At 58.0% G+C, this 16,244-nt stretch overlaps 1 protein-coding gene across 4 annotated transcripts in view; it reads left to right on the plus strand.

The window, feature by feature from the left end:
• The window catches only part of ARHGAP44 (Rho GTPase activating protein 44), a 30,803-nt gene extending 15,187 nt beyond the window's left edge, over positions 1–15,616 (plus strand). For 2 of the 4 annotated variants that reach the window (XM_030506461.1, XM_030506464.1), the window contains exons 3-21: positions 92–196; positions 280–356; positions 1,324–1,435; positions 2,291–2,367; positions 3,094–3,211; positions 4,658–4,726; positions 4,799–4,880; positions 5,709–5,836; positions 6,003–6,114; positions 7,913–7,994; positions 9,229–9,309; positions 9,395–9,508; positions 9,646–9,737; positions 10,035–10,215; positions 10,304–10,321; positions 10,564–10,785; positions 12,342–12,439; positions 12,531–12,872; positions 14,708–15,616. In XM_030506461.1, the coding sequence (XP_030362321.1) occupies positions 92–196; positions 280–356; positions 1,324–1,435; positions 2,291–2,367; positions 3,094–3,211; positions 4,658–4,726; positions 4,799–4,880; positions 5,709–5,836; positions 6,003–6,114; positions 7,913–7,994; positions 9,229–9,309; positions 9,395–9,508; positions 9,646–9,737; positions 10,035–10,215; positions 10,304–10,321; positions 10,564–10,785; positions 12,342–12,439; positions 12,531–12,872; positions 14,708–14,859 (2,262 nt within the window). In that variant the 3' untranslated portion in view covers positions 14,860–15,616. The remainder of the gene's footprint in view (positions 1–91; positions 197–279; positions 357–1,323; positions 1,436–2,290; positions 2,368–3,093; positions 3,212–4,657; positions 4,727–4,798; positions 4,881–5,708; positions 5,837–6,002; positions 6,115–7,912; positions 7,995–9,228; positions 9,310–9,394; positions 9,509–9,645; positions 9,738–10,034; positions 10,216–10,303; positions 10,322–10,563; positions 10,786–12,341; positions 12,440–12,530; positions 12,873–14,707) is intronic. The other 2 variants (XM_030506462.1, XM_030506463.1) reach the window with 2 other exon arrangements.
• The last annotated feature ends 628 nt before the right edge of the window (positions 15,617–16,244 follow it).

Below are 16,244 nucleotides of genomic sequence, written 5' to 3' on the forward strand. Positions count from 1 at the left end.
TGATTGAAAATCAAGAAGTTCCGTATGTCTCTGCACTGTGGGTGTGGGACGAGGTGGGATACCCTGGTGATGGGCACTGCTGCATCCACAGGTAGAGAAGCGCCTGGAGCTGGTGAAGCAGGTCTCCCACAGCACCCACAAAAAGCTGACAGCATGTCTGCAGGGCCAGCAAGGCCTGGACGCCGACAAGCGCTCGGTGAGGCTTTGGCAGGGCTCTGAGGCTGCCGGGCGGGCGGCAGCACTGGGCCAGCGGGTCGAAACTTAGCCCTCTCTTTGCAGAAGAAGCTGCCGCTGACGACACTGGCGCAGTGCTTGATGGAGGGGTCAGCTGTGCTGGGCGACGACTCCCTGCTAGGGTAAGGGGGGTCTGGGTCTCCCCAGCGCTCTGCCACTGCTGGGATGCTGCTGCCAGGAATTGCTGTAGTTCCTTATCTATGATGCCAGATAACCAGGGCAGGGGAGGGGGGGAAAGGGGTTCACAGTGATATCAGAGGGGCTGGGATGATTGTGTGATCTCAGTAGTCCAGGGGTTTCCTTTATTATTCTTATGATGAGATGGGACCCTTTTAGTCATGTAGTATAGAGTGTAAACTGTATACCATCATAGAATCCCAGACTGGTTTGGGTTGGAAGGGACCTTAAAGCTCATCCAGTTCCACCCCCCTGCCACGGGCAGGGACACCTTCCACTAGAGCAGGTTGCTCCAAACCCCTGTGTCCAACCTGGCCTTGAACACTGCCAGGGATGGGGCAGCCACAGCTTCTCTGGGAAAAGTCTGTGCCAGCGCCTCAGCACCCTCACAGGGAAGAGCTTCTGCCTCAGAGCTCATCTCAATCTCCTCTCTGGCAGGTTAAAGCCATTCCCCTTGTCCTGTCCCTACAGGCCCTTGTCCAAAGCCCCTCTCCAGGCTTCCTGTAGCCCCTTTAGGCACTGGAGCTGCTCTAAGGTCTCCCCTTCAGGAGCCTTCTCTTCTCCAGGCTGAACCACTCTAGCTCTCTCAGCCTGGCTCCAGAGCAGAGCTGCTCCAGCCCTCAGGACATCTTCATGGCCTTCTTCTGGAGTTATATGTATTTATATATTTATATATGTGTGTGTGTATGTGTGTATATATATGTGTATATATATATACACACAAATAAAACTTCATACAATTTCAGACTATAATTGGTACAATAATCTGTGCGCATGGTCCCCGAGGTGCTCTGGTCCCTCCAGCCCTCTGCCAAGGAAGGGCTGCCCTGTGCTGCTGCCAAGACCCGCAGGAGCTTAGAGCCCTGTATGCACAGGCTGGGTGCCCATCGCTTCCCCGGTGTGCCCTTGCAGGAAGATGCTGCGGCTGTGCGGGGAGGCCGAGGACAAGCTGGCTCAGGAGCTCATCCACTTCGAGCTGCAGGTGGAGAGGGACGTCATCGAGCCCCTCTTTGTGCTGGCTGAGGTGAGCAGTGGTCAGGGACGTCCCTGTGTCGGGTGTCGCTGTGCCAGGGGCTCACATCCAAACCAGCCTGCAGGAGAACCTGGTCTCATGGCTTTGGCAGCATATTTGGTTCCTGGTCCCTGTGAGAGACCTTCCCCTTTGCGGCTCTCTGATGCTTTGCTGGGGGGCAGTGTTTGCATGCGCAGCAGGGCTGGGCGATGGTCCTGCCGGGCTCCTTTGCCTGTTCTCGCTGCTCTTGCTTTTTTCTGCCATTCCCAAAAGGCAGAGCATTAACGCTTATTCCTTACCCATTTTTCTCAGTTCCAAACACATACCGTTGTTGTTCGGGAGGTTTTTTTTTCCGGCTTCCCCACTGCTGCCAACTTTGTCTTTCAATTTTACCCAGTGCGTTTTTTTTCCCCTTTTACATCTAGCAGAATGTCTCTGGCTTGGTTCAGATTTTGTCTCCCCCAGCAGAAGCAAGAGCTCTGTCACCCTGCTGGTGTTTGGGGCTTTCAACCACTACCAGATCCTTTGGCAAACCATGCCTATGCATGGCAGGCTTTGCATTGCCACCTGCAAAAGCCCTTTTCCTGCCTTCCTCCTGCTCCCCAGTGCAGGAATCTTTGATCCCCAAGGATGTGCCTTGCAGGGGTGTGGGTTCTGCGGTCAGGGCTGTCAGGGAGTGGCACAGCCCGGCTGGGGACATGGAGGAGGGGCAAGCTGTGCCATCTCCCTAATGATGTTAAAATAAGGAGCTGCATCCTTATTGCCCAGTTTGTACCACCCCAGCTCCAGCATTGCAGTCAGGCATGATCTGTCCCCAACACCTCTCTGGGGACGTTTATCTCCTCCCATTGCTGTGTGTTGCTGCAGGTGGAAATCCCGAATATCCAAAAGCAGAGGAAGCACTTGGCAAAGCTCGTGCTGGATATGGACTCCTCCAGGACAAGGTAGGAAGTGGCTTCAAAACTGCTTTATAAAAACTAAAAATAACCAAGTGATGGGTATTTTTACCAGTGCCAGGGAGGGCCGTGTCACTGTGTGCCTTGAAGTCAAGCTCTGCAATGAGCCATGGTTTCTGCTCTTGTCTGCAGGATCCATAGATCACGTTTCCTTGCCTGCCCTCTGCAGAAAAGAGTATTCTTTTCTGGCACAAATCTTAGTTTTTTCCTCTTTTCCCTATCTTGGTGAGTTCTTACATAATGGCAAAGAGTTGGGTGCTCCTGCCACTGTAGAGTACTGCGGGGGTGGAGCAGGGATGACCCTCGGGGTTGTCCTGTGTCCCAGACACAGGCTGCTCTTTGGGTTTTGCCTGGGGACATGGAGTTGGCGGGCCCTGGGGAGAGGTCTGGGAGGTGTCTGTAATCCCCAGTGTCATGTCCAGGCTCTCCCATTGCCTTCCTCTCTCCTCCAGTCTCGATGAGATGTGTTCTCCTTCTGAAAATGGTTGTGTAAAGAGAGCCCAGTGCTTGCAGCTGGTTGTGGGGACTGGGGATGTTTGGGGGTGGGAGTAGATGCTGCATCCTAGTCTAGGTTGGACCATCTGCATGGTGCTCAGCACTGGGGACCATGGTGGGCTTGGCTGAGGGGGATCCCTGGACTGCCCTCCGAGCCTGCTGGGATCCAGCTCTGTTGGGTCCCTGTTCCTGCCTGTGACAACTCTGCCTCCTCCGCAGGTGGCAGCAGTCCGCCAAGTCCTCAGGTTTGGCCAGCAACCTGCAGCCCTCGGGTGCCAAAGCTGATGCTCTCAGGGAGGAGATGGAGGAGGCGGCCAACAGAGTGGAGATCTGCAGGGTACCTGGGGGATTGCTCCTTGCTGGCATGGGGGGACCTTGGCATTCTGAGCACCACAGAAGAGCCTTCAGCGTCTCTTCTTATCCCATTCTTCGCCCTCTTCTTATCCTATGGCCCATGATAAGCCCTTTTCCGTCCTGTTCCCATCCCCAAAAGCAGCCTGGTGGCAGTGGGTGATGCTCACCAGCCAAGCAGGACATCCCTGGTTCCTCTGTCCCCATGCTCCATATCTTGCTGGAGTCAGAGAGCATCCCATTCCCACGGGACCCATCCCAGCAGGAGCCACTGAGCTCAGCACCGAGTATGCCCAGTCCTGACAGAGACACTTGTGGGAAGTGCCAGCGCTTTCTAAGCCCACATGTGCCGCCTGGCCACGACCACCCCCCACCATCCCGCATGAGCACGGCCCCTCCACTGGGCATTATGGGTGGGAAGAGTGTCCAAGCGAGAGGGGATGCTGCTGCGAGAGCCTTCGTCACAGGCTGCAGGATTCAGCAATAAAACTCACAGACAATTTTGTGTGGCTTTAAATTCCCCCAGGGCAGAAAATGCAAAGGCCCAGGCAAAGCTGGTGCTGTAGATGTTGGGCAGGAGATGGAGCTGGGTGCATGTCTCAAACCTGGCTCTTTCCTCCAGTGGCACGACCAGAACCTGCGTAGCCTTTCAAACAAATCCAGCCCCAAACTGGTGCCATCTCCCCTATCTTAGAGCATCACAGCACCCAGCAATTTTCAGCAAACCAGCTCATTCAGGTGCCGCCCCCCAGTATATTGGCTGCACTGATGGTGGATGTTGCAGCTGGGACGTGCTCACAGTGTTTTAAAACCCTGGTGGTTTTCCTCCAGCCGAGTGAACCAAGGGGGGTTCTCAGGAAGGAGCAATTCAGGAAGTGGCAAAGTCTGTTTTGTGAGCGTGAGGACAGAGAGACTCATGTCCTGGTGCTGAGGGGCTCATTGCAATGCAGAGCAAGAAGAACCTGATGCCTCATCAGCCAACACCAGCTGAGTGGTTGGGATGCTACCGGCGGCAGTGCACGCTGCTCCACTGCACAGCAATTAGCCCTGGGGTTAATGAGTCACTTGCAAGTGAGGAGCAATGTAGTGAGGATGTGGGATGAGCAAACTTGGGTTTAATTTGTGCCATTCAAACTGCCAGGATGTCCCCAAGTGACTGTCACATACAGGGAGCTCCTTGCAAGGTGCCGGCTCCTTGTGGGTTCTGGAAGGTAGACAAGGGAGGTTGAGGATGGGCAGAGAGCAAACCCCCATGCTGCTGCCATGTATTCAACATGCCAAGCACATCTCGAGTGGGTGCTGCAGCGTGCCACATTGCATGTTGGCTCCTGGTGTGACCAAGCTGGTCTCTCCTGGTGGCCTCCAAAAGGGCCATCATGGTGGCATGAGGCCAGCGTGAGTGGGACAGCAACTAATTCTCTGCTCTCCATAGGACCAGCTCTCAGCTGACATGTACAATTTTGTGGCCAAAGAAGTAGACTATGCAAACTATTTCCAAACGGTAAGTGCCACCTATCCCGTGGGACTGCTGCAGTCTGGCCGCAGGGTGACAGCCGCTGCCGTGTCCCCACAGCTGATCGAGGTGCAGGCTGAGTACCACCGGAAATCCCTAGCGCTTCTGCAGAGCGTCCTGCCTCAGATTAAAGCCCAGCAGGGTAAGTGCCCGCCGGGCCTGTCCCCTCCTGCGCACAACGCCAAGGGCTCTGCATCACGCCAGAGCCACGCAGGGCTTTGCTGCAGCGATGAGCCAGCTCCGGCGTGAGCCCCCAGCGTGGCACCTGAGTATCCTCCCTTTGCTCCACCTGCATCCCACCTGCGTCAGCATGGGGGAGGGCTTCCCATCCTCATCCCACTTGGTTGTGGGGGCCAGGATCCAGCCAGCTTCATGGGGAGGGGGAAAGGGAAACTTGCCCAACTATCCCCACCAAGCGCAGCACCAGAGGTGGGAACCCAGTGCCAAGGTGGGGTCCTGGGGCTGCGCTTTGCAGTGTGAGACCTCCAAAGGAGCTGGGCTGGGAGACCGAGGTCAGGGAGAGACTAGCGTGGTGGCCCCAAGAGCAGCACATTCCCTGGGGCAGGGCTTGGGGTGCTGCCACTGCTGCAGCAGGGCAGGGAGTGATTTGTATTTTATTTTCTTTCTCTCGATCCCGCAAAATATTCCTGCCTCAAACTGTGATGGAAGAAGGGGGAAAATATTGCAAAGGTTTGCCTGTGGTTGTTCCCCCCGGAAAACGTTATCCAGCCCCTTTGAAATGTCCCGTGTGATGATTGGAAAACATTTTGTTTGGATTTCATCTTTAAAAAGCACTTCCCGAGCCGTCCAGGACAGAGGTGCGGGGTCCTGTTGTTTTAGCAACACCCAACTGGAATATTTTGCTGCTGAAATGCTGTGATCCAAGGGCCTTTCGGGGAGGGGATGCTGTATCCGGCACCATCCCCGCCATGTCCTCCCCCCCTTCTCTCACCCCCTCTGCCCGTCACAGAGACATGGATGGAAAAGCCCTCCTTCGGGAAGCCCTTGGAAGAGCACCTGGCCGTCAGCGGGCGGGAGATCGCCTTCCCTGTGGAGGCATGTGTGACGATGCTCCTGGAGTGCGGCATGCAGGAGGAGGTGGGTCCCATGTCCTACCACCCTCAGTTGGGCATGATGGAAGGGGACATGGGAGCCTCCAAGGTGGGGACATGGAGCCTCCATGGCAAGGACAAGGATCCAGGCGGTTTGGGAGACATTCCCCTGCCCAAAGCTTGTCCGACACTCTCCTGTGTCCTCTGTGAAGGGTCTTTTCCGAGTGGCTCCCTCGGCCTCCAAGCTGAAGAAGCTCAAAGCTGCCCTGGACTGCTGTGTGGTGGATGTGCAGGAGTACTCAGCCGACCCACATGCCATTGCAGGTAGATGCTGCCTTGGGGCGAGGGGTTGGTGCTGTGCAGAATGGCCCATCCAGCCCCCAAGCACCAACTATGGGCACCCAGAGGCTGGTCATCAGTGGCACAAAATCTACTTGGAGGCCAGTAACCAGTGGCGTAGGCAGGGGGTTCATGCCAGGTATAATCCTGGTTGACACTGTCATTAACGATGCGGATGATGGGATCGGGCAGGGTGGACCCTCCACCCTCCAGATGACACCAAACTGAGAGGTGTGCTACTGTCCAGAGGGACTTGGGCACACTGGAGAGGTGGGCTCAGAGAGACCTGGTAAAGTTCAGCAAGGGGAAGTGGCAAGTCCTGCCCCTGGGAAGAGCAGCGCCAGGCACCAGGACATGCTGGAGCTGCCCAGCTGGAAAGTGGCTTGGCAGAGATGGCCCTGGGGGTCCTGGTGGCCACTAAGCTGACCACGAGCCAGCAGCATGCTCTGATGGCACACTGAAGGTGAATGGTGTTCTGGGCTGCACTGGGAGGAGTGATACCAGCAGGTGAAGGGAGGTGATCCTTCCAGTTCAGGACACTACAGGAGAGAAATGACATAGTGGAGAGAGCCCAGTGAAAGGCTGTGAAGATCTGAAGGGCCTGGAACATCTCTCCTGGGAGGAAAGGCTGAAGGAGCTGGGACTGCTCAGCCTGGTGAGGAGAAGGCTCAGGGAGATCTCATCAATGGATGTAAATACCTGCAGGATGGATGCAAAGAAGACAGAGCTCTTTCAGATGGTGTCCAGTTCCAGGACAATGGGCACAAACAGGAGGTTCCCCCTGAACCTCAGGAGACACTTGGTCACTGTGCTAGTGGCCAAGGACTGGCATAGGTTGCCCAAGGAGGTAGTAGGGTCTCCATTTTTAGGGATACTCCAAAGCCATGAGGACACAGTAATGGGCAACCAGTTCTGGTGGTCCTGCTGGAGTGGGGGATTAGACCAGACAACCTCCAGGGGTCCCTCCCAACCTCAACCCTTCTGTGATTTGTCCCAAAGCCTTTGAACGGCGAAGACACAATATACGGGGGACAAAGGCAGGTGCAGAAACACAGCTCTCAGCGGCAGTGGTGTTCAGGACTTGCCATCCATCCAGGAGCATAAACCCCAACTTGCATGTCCCCTTCCCTAGGCAAGGGCCTGAGTAGTGCTTTTGGGCACAGGCAAGGAAGAAAACAGGGACACAATCATAATCCAGGTGGTGGGGCCCTGGTGGCACTAGTGAGGGTGATGCTGATCAGGAGAAGCTCTGCAGGAGTAGGGAGTAGTCAGGAAGACGCATGCGTGGTCTCATCAAGCTTGCTGTCTTCTTTACCTCTTCTGGGATGTAGACCCTCTCCAAGCACAGATCCCAACCCATGGGGCTGCAATTAAGCGTTTATTAGATTTAAATGCCAGCCAGCTGCTCTCCTCCTGGGCTGGGCTTTCTGGCAGCCGCAGAATTGGACCCTGGATTCCTGTTGACTGCAATGGGAACCTTTTTCCAGCACAAGTTGCTGTGAAGGTCCAAGGCAAAAACGAGGGATGAAGACCAGGGTGAACACCTGATGGAGGGAGTTGGGGAGGTGCTAAGAGGGACTAGCTGGAAGTGGCAAGGTGGTTGCTGGGGGTCAGGCGATGCCATGGGCTCCACCAAGCCGGGGAGACTAGCAGGTGCTTTGGGATGTGGTGGGTGGGAAGGTTGGGAGGAGTGTGAATCAAAATGCCAAGGAGCAAAACCACTTGGTGCCCACCGGCTGGTGCCGCCTGCAGTGCCAAGCTCTGTGTCCCTTGTGTGCTGCAGGAGCCCTGAAGTCCTACCTGCGAGAGCTGCCAGAGCCCCTCATGACATTTGAGCTGTACGAGGAGTGGATCCAGGCCTCCAAGTAAGTCTGGGGCATCTCCTGTGTTCCTCTGTGACACAGGTGGTGGCACCTTGGGTCGCCATGGATGGTTTGTGACCATGAGTTATTTCTGACATGGCTGACAGCATTTGGGATGTTTCATTCAGAGTCTGATAGCCAGGAGGGTTCTCATGATGATCCTTGAACAGAGTGGGTCCCAGCAATGAGGGTGGCCATGATGTCCCCTGATGTCCCCAGCGTGATCCAGAGCACACTGACCAAGGTGGTTGTGCTTTCACAGCATCTTTCAGCAAGCCCTTGGGTGCTGGGTGCTGGTGCTGTCTGGATGAGTGTGCAGACCCTGGGGGGACCGCTGGCCAAGGGAACTCCCACCTGTGTTATTGGTGTGCTCTGTGCTGTGGAACCCCCAAACCCATTGGGTTTGGGCTGGCTGAGGTGGCACCATCGTGCCTCCTCCACCATGGCAGATGTTTGCAGTAGGGGATGTCAGGCACAGGGAGATGGGAGAAGGAGCATCTTCCTGTGGGGTGGGAACCACCTCGGTGGTGCCTGAATGTAGGTCTGACCACGCGCTCTTCCTGCCCTGTGAGAGCTGGAGCACGGCAGGGCCATGGCGGCGGCTTACCGGAGGGAGCAGCCCCTGAATGTGGCACGTGGGTGAGCGGGCTGTTGTTTTGGTGGGCTGTTTGCAGTAATTTCCCCTTCCAAAGCAGACAGATCCCCAAACCACAAAACCTGGGGGGCTGCACAGGGGTGGGGAGAGGACCAGCATCCAACCTGCCATTGAAAAGTTTCCTCATCTTGGCCAGGTTAGCAGCCTTCAGTATCCAAAGGGGCCTACAAGAAAGCTGGGGCGGGGCTTTGGACAAGGGTCTGTAGGGACAGGACAAGGCGGAATGGCTTTAACCTGCCAGAGGGGAAACGGACATGAGATCTCAGGCAGAAGTTCTTCTCTTCACAGGGTGCCCAGAGAAGCTGTGGCTGCCCCATCCCTGGCAGTGTCCAAGGCCAGGTTGGACACAGGGCCTTGGAGCAACCTGCTCTAGTGGAAGGTGTCCCTGCCTGTGGCAGGGGGTTGGAGCTGGATGAGCTTTAAGGTCCCTTCCAACCCAAACCACTCCATGAGTTTATGATGATTCTATATGATGTTGGTGGCAACCCAAGGGTTTCACAGGCTCCCCATGGGCAGGGCTTTGGGGTTGAAACCCCAGGGTGGGTGGGATGAGAGATAACTTTCTCACCCACCTCCCCGCAGCATCCCGGAGCAGGACAAGCGGCTGCAAGCTCTCTGGAACACCTGCGAGAAGCTGCCCAAAGCCAACTACAACAACATCAGGTGAGCCTGGGGCAAGCAGGGCCCGGGGAGGCAACGGTGGAGATGTGGCTCTGATACACCGGCATGGCTTGGCTCCAATTTCCAGGTACGTGATTAAATTCCTGGCCAAGCTGACCGAGTACCAGGACATGAATAAAATGACACCAAGCAACGTGGCCATCGTGCTGGGGCCCAACCTCCTCTGGCCACAGGCGGACGGGTAAGGTATCGGGGTGGAAAGTGAGCGTGCCAGAGGGATGCTGGGGAAAGGGGTGAGGGGGGGCCTGGGTCCAAAACCCTGCTGGGAATAAGGCTGGACTGCAGTGGGGTGCTGAGCCGCTGCCTGCTGCCCTGCAGAAACATGACAGAGATGATGACAACCGTCTCGCTGCAGATTGTGGGCATCATCGAGCCGCTCATCCAGCATGCCGATTGGTTCTTCCCTGGAGGTAGGCTGTGCCCCGTGGTTGTGGCGGGGCGGGATGGGCTTTCTGGGACCTCACAGTCCTCCCTGGGAGTGGGTGCTGAGTTCCCACATTGATTTTTGACAGCCCTCTCTGCCTGCCTTGGTTTGGGGAAGGGGGAGGCTCTGGCAGAGATCTGGCAAGACTCATCACACCAGTGAGCCCAACCCAGCTGCTCCATGCCCACCTGAGCATTCTTGCTGTGCTGATCCCCCCCTCCTCCCAGCCCTCCTCCAGGACACACATGCCGACATCCCCTCATCTCTTTTCTTACCCCCTCAGATATTGAGTTCAACGTGACGGGCAACTATGGCAGTCCCATGCACATCAACCACAATGCCAACTACAGCTCCATGCCCTCCCCAGATATGGACCACACGGACCGCCGGCAGCACGACCAGGCGCGGCGGCCCCTCAGCGTGGCCACAGACAACATGATGCTGGAGTTTTACAAGAAGGATGGGTAGGGTCTTTGTGGTGCTGGGTTTGGGGAGAGGGAGGGCCTTGCATTGTCGTTTTACACTAACAATCTTGTGTTTCTGCCTATGCAGCCTTAGGAAAATCCAAAGGTACTGTATCCTCTGCAGCAGTGCTGGGAAGGTGCTGGGAGGATGTGGAGTGGTTGCTGGGAGGATGCTGGTACCTGGGGGAGGGAGAGGGCGTGAATCTCACTGCCACCCCTGCCCTGTTGCCATGGAGGTTCGTTCCCAGCAGCTTCCCAGTGGAAGAGGCATTTTTAGGAAGCAGGTACCCCAAAGGAGCACCCTCCTGCAGGGCGGGTGCTGAGACCCTGTGTCTGTGTCCCCCCTAGCATGGGCGTCAGGGTGATGGACACCTCATGGGTGGCTCGCCGAGGCACGTCTGTGGCACGCAAGGCAGCCTCCACCCCGCCGGCCGCGCAGCCGCCTGCGCCGCCCGCAGAGCTGCCCCCCGCGCCCCACTCGCCCATTCCCGAGCAAGCGCCGGACACCTCCGCAATCCCTTCCCCACCTCCCACCAGCTTCGGCTTTCCCCCGGGAGCCGAGCGGACAAGGTAAGGCCACCGGCACCCCTGGGTCCGCAACCTGGACATCCTCCCTGTGTGTGAATGCAGCAGCAAACCAACCCCATGGCCGTGTTGGAGGCAGTGGGAGAGGATGCTCAGCATCCCCAGCAGGGGAGCAGTATCCTGGGGGCAGTGGGAGGATGCTCAGCATTCCTGCAGCCATCACAATATCCCCATCCTGCCGGCCCTGCAGAAATGGTGCTGCCTTTGTGGATTTTCCTGTGGGTCCCCAGCCTGGCTCACAGCTGGAGCGAATTTTGGGCTGGAGATGGAAGGAGATGCAAGGAAAGGCCTAAAGGAGCCCAGCGTCCCCTGAGCCCTTCCTCTGCCCAGGGTCTGTGTCTGACTTGAGTTTGCACAGGTCAGGTGGAGAAAGCACCTGAATTCCAAATTTCTGCCCCAGAATGGTGGGCTGAGCTCTGCAGCTGTCTGTGAGATGTGCTGTGTCCTGGGGTGCACCCACGAGTGTGGGAGGCAGCGCTGCATGGGTCATGCTGTGGAGTGCTGGGATGAGGTGAGGGGCTCCCGCCCCCCTGAGGGCTCCACCACAGCAATCCCCTCCCCTTCCTCCCCCCCCCTCCCCCCCATGCTTCTGCTCTTTTATTATTTTTTTTCTCCATTTTCTGGGGGATTTTTTTCTGCCTTTTTTTAGGGTGTTTCTGGCCATTCTGCAGCAGGGGTGGGGTACCTGGCATCTCCCTGGCTCCAGCCCCCCCTGCCCCATGGACCAGTGGCTCCCCTGGCCCCACGCCTGGGCATAGCCCTCCTGGCTGGGCTACAGCCACAGAGCCTCCCCCCACCCAGCCTTCTCCTTGCTGCTTGCCCCTCACCCTGGCCTCAGCCTCGCTCCCTTCACCGCTCCCTCACTGCCCCCAAAATGGGCTCCCCCTGAGCCCTCCCCCCTGCAAAGTGCTGCTGCTCCCCTGGGGAGCCACAGGAAAGGGGGAAACACAGACCGGGGGCTTGAGGGGCCCATGGGTGCCGTTGGGCGGGTGCTGCAAGTGGGCTGAGGGCTGAGAAACACCCGCTTGGGCTGGAGCGAGGCTCCTGCTGCTGTCTGCGGGGGGGTCATGTCCCTTTTCATTTCTTATTACTATTAATTTTTTAAAAAAACCTTTGTTTTTATTTGATTTTACCTCCAATTTTTCTTTTATTTTTCCTATTTCAATTTTTTTTGGTATTTGTTTACTTTGTATTCTATTTTTTTCTTTATTTTGTTTCATTTTGGTTTTCAATTTTACATTCTTTGAATTTTGTATTTTTATTTTGCATGCTGATTTTAATTTATTTTTAATTTCCTATTTTGAATTTCTTTTAATTTTTCTTAATTTTAAATTTTTTTCTTCTTTTTTAAATTATTTTCCCTTCCATTCCCCTTCCCCTTTCCTTTCCCCTTCCCCTTGCCCTTCCCCTTGCCCTCCATTCCTCTTCCCCTTTACCTACCCCACCTTCTCCATCTCCTCCTCACCTCCCCTTTTCCCCTTGTCCCCTTTTCTCCCTTTTCCCTTCCTTCCCTTCCCGCCCCCCCCCCCCCCCCGCCCCAGCACTCTCGGACCCCCGGAGCCTGCCCCCGTGGCCGGGCAGCTCCACGGCAGCCCCGGGCCGGTCCCGGCAGAGCAGAGCCCGCTCGCCCCGCGCAAAGGTAGGAGCGGGCCGGGGGGAGGGAGCCGGGAGGGGTCCCCGCGCTGGGTGGGACCCGCAGCACCCTGACCCCGCCTTGTCTCTTCTCGCAGTGGCCAAGAAGCTGGCGCCCATCCCGCCGCGGGCGACCGCGGGGGAGCCGGGAGGGGGGCAGCCGTCCCCCGGCAGCCTCTCCCCCACCCCGCCCAGCACCCCCGCCGCGTTCGGCCCCGCCGCGCCCCCCGGGCCCTGCCCGCCGCCCGCCCCGCTCCTGCCCCCCCCCGCCGCCGCCGCCGCCGCCGCCGCCGCCGCCCGGTCCCGGCCCACCCCGAAGCCGCGGCCGCGGCCCGCCCTGCCCCCGCCGCCGCAGCCCCCCGCCGCCGCCCCCGGCCCCCCCCAGCCCCCGGAGCTGCCCCGCCGGGACGCCGCGGGCCCCGGGGACGGCGCCGTGACAGGTAACCCCGGGCGCGGCACCGGCACCGCGGGGGGGGCGGCCGCTGGTGGCCCCGGGGAGGTGGTGATGCCCCTGGAAAGGTGGCAGTGTGCTCAGGAAGGTGGCGGTGCCCATGGAAAGGTGGGACTGTCACTGGGAAAGTGGCAGCACCCTCTGGAAGTGATGATGTCCCCAGGAAGGTGATGATGTCCCCAGGAAGGTAGCATCCTCTCTGGAAAAGTGGCAGGGTCCCCAGGAAGGTGTCAACATCCCTGGGAAAGTCTGATACACTCAGGAGGATGGCAGTGTCCCGGGGAAGGTGGCTGTGTCCCCCAGAAAGGTGGCAGTGTCTCTGGAAAGGCAGAACTGTCCCCTGGAAGGTGGTGATGTCCCTGGGAAGGAGGCATCCTCCCTGGAAAGATAGAACCAGGAAGATAGTTCCCAGGAAGGTTGTGATATCCCTGAGATGGTGGCGATGTTGCTAGTGATGATGTACTCAGGAAGGTGGCAGTGTCCCTGGGAATGTAACTACCTCCTTGGAAAGGTGGAACTGTCACTAGGAGGGTGATGATGTCCCCGGGAAGGCAGCATCCTCCCTGGAAAAGTGGCAGCATCCTGAGGAAGATGGAGATGTCCACCTGAGGAAGGTGGAGATGTGTCCAGAAAGGTTGCACTGTCCCCAGGAAAGTGACAATATCCATGGAAAGATGGGACTGTCACTGGGAAAGTGGCAGCACCTTCTGGGAGGTGTTGATGTCCCTAGGAAGGTGGTGATGTCCCTGAGAAGGTGGCAGTGTCCCCAGGAAGGTGGCATTATCTCTGGGAAGCATCATGAGCCTGTGCCGCTGCTGTTCCTGCTGTGCTGTCGCTGTCCTTGGGTGGTGTTCATGTCCCCATGTGTCCCACCACCCCAGTGTCCCCACAGCAATGGGGGCTGCATCCTTTGAGGGGGATGGCCAGGGTGATGCTTTGGTGGCATCAGGGACACCAGGGGCACGGAGGCTGGGGGAGCGTGGGGCCAGGCAAAGCTGGGAGCTCCCGGCTCTGCCCGCGCTGGCCATGGGTGCTCTGCTCTGCCGCGCGCCCAGCCTGCCCGGAGTGGGGTGGCACAGGGTGGGCACAGCAAGACCCCAGCTCCCACCGAGCTGGGGCTGGTGCTCCCCAGGCCGCTGCTTACCTTCAGTGTGGCTCTGGCACTGGTGCAGCTCTGGCATCGGTGCAGCTCTGGCATCGCATCCGGCACTCCGTGCAGTCCCGGTCTTGCACCCCAGCGTCATTGTAGCCCTGGCACAGCACCCTGGCATTGCCCCCAGGCACTGGTGCAGCCTGGACATCACCCCCAAGCATCGCACCCTGGCACTGGTATACCCCAGCATTACACCATAGCATTGCACCCTGGCATTGGTGCACCCTGGCATTGCACCCTGGCATGGGTGCAGCTCCCTGCTGGGTGCCCTCAGGAGCTGCTGCCTGTCGCGGGGTGCCTGAGCTGGCCGCGGGGCCTGGCAGATTCAGGCAGTGGTGCTTTTCCTCAGCTGTGCTTGCTGGGCTCTCAGCAAGGGACGGTGGTGACACCGCCAGCCTTGGGCTGTGGGTCACCCTCTGTCACTGTTTCACCCTGCAGGTCCCCTGGGAGAAGGGACAGCGGCATCACCTGTGCTTGGTGGGAGGGGACCAGAGCGTCGTGGGGGACAGGCCATGTGCCGGTGTCACAGGCTCCGGCTGGGGTGGGGTAGCACAGAACAGGGACCAGTGGTGACATCCCTGGTGGTGGCACTGCCATGGCACCAGCCCTAGCAGGGTGTCCTACTGCCGAGCCCCCGCTGTGGCGTCGCCCATCACTCTGCCCTCCCACAGGTCTGCTCCGTTTTGAGGTCCCCTCCCTCCACGTCCCCCCAGATGCCGCCCTGTGCCAGGACCCGCCGGAGGCACCGCAGAGACTCTCGGGGCCAGGCCCGGCCGCCCGGCCAGAGGAGGAGGAGGAGGAATCGGAGAGCACAGCCCTATGACAGTGTCCCTGTCCCCAGGCTCATCCTTGCATCACCCAGGGTCCAGCATCGGCCACCGGCACCAAGGGCCACTGGCATGCCAGTTTTGTGTGGCAAAGTGCCCGGTTTGGGGGCAGTCGCTGTTTTTGAGTTCATTTTTTTTTCGCCTTATCCAGACTTTGCCTTTCAACAGGGTGCCTGCGCCCCCCCTGCCCCGCAGCACCCATGGTCCTGGGGTGATGCCACCACCTCCTCCGTGCCCTGATGGTGGGTGCCACTGGGTACCAGCCAGGTGACAACGAGCTCGATGGCGCTTTGCAGTGGGATTTCATTTCTTCAGCTTCTGCCCCCTCCGCTTGTTTGCCGGAGCAGGACGGGACCTGATCAGCAATAACAGGATGTGGCCCCTCCAGGCTTTTGGGGTGCCAGCAGGGAAGGGCATGTGTCCATTGGCACCCTCTGTCCCTGTGGGTTGGTGGCTTTGGTTGTGCATGCAAAGACAAATTAACCTTTTATCCTTTCCAGAGAGATAAGAGATATATATATATATCGGCAGAGATATATATACTATATATTTGTATCTATAGAGAGAAAAAATATAGAGATTTGTTTTATTTGGAGCCGTTCTCACCCACCCGGTGCCCAGCAGGAGGATGGAAATGGCCGCGCTTCGCCCCCCGCCCCGCTCGCACCATGCCCCTTGCCCCAGGTGGGCCCCTGGGGGCACCAGCACCCCAAAAGTAATCAATAAATCCATGTGCCACTCGCTGGGAACTGCCCGGCAGCGCTGGCGTTTGCTTAATGCCCATCACCACCGGCAGCACCATGGCAGTGGCGGCACTGGGGGGCTTAGTGGGGAGATGTGGGGATGGAAGAGGATTGGGGCGCAGGAAACAGTGGGGTCAGTGCAGGATGTTGTGGTCCTGGTCCCATGGGATGGGGCAGCACCAGCTGTGGGGTGCTCCTAGGATGGATTTGAGCTGGATTTGGGGTGGTCCCAGCCTGGCTTGGTGCCCACTGATGGATTTAGGACATAGGCTCTTGGAAGGTGCTGTAGGAAATGGGGTTTAATGAGGGCTGGAGTGATAAAATGATGGGGATTTTGCTTTGTATGGGCTGTCATGGTCCTGGTCCTGTGGGATGGGGTAGCATTGGACCTGGAGTGTCCCAGCCTGGATTTTGCGCTGGTCCCTCTAGCTCTTGGAAGGTGTTTTGCTGTAAGAAATGGGGTTTAATGAGGGTTCGATGATAAAATTATGGGTTTGTGCTTTGTGTGGGCTGTCATGGTCCTGGTCCAATGGGGTGGGACATCAGGCTTGGGGTGGTCCCAATCCTGCGGGAGGTGCCCACCCGGCACCCACCCACCCAATTGTGGCAGGTCTTGCCCATGTTTTGGGGCCGAGCAG

The sequence above is a fragment of the Strigops habroptila genome, chromosome 14 (assembly GCF_004027225.2).
Source record: "Strigops habroptila isolate Jane chromosome 14, bStrHab1.2.pri, whole genome shotgun sequence".
Lineage (NCBI taxonomy): Eukaryota > Metazoa > Chordata > Aves > Psittaciformes > Psittacidae > Strigops > Strigops habroptila.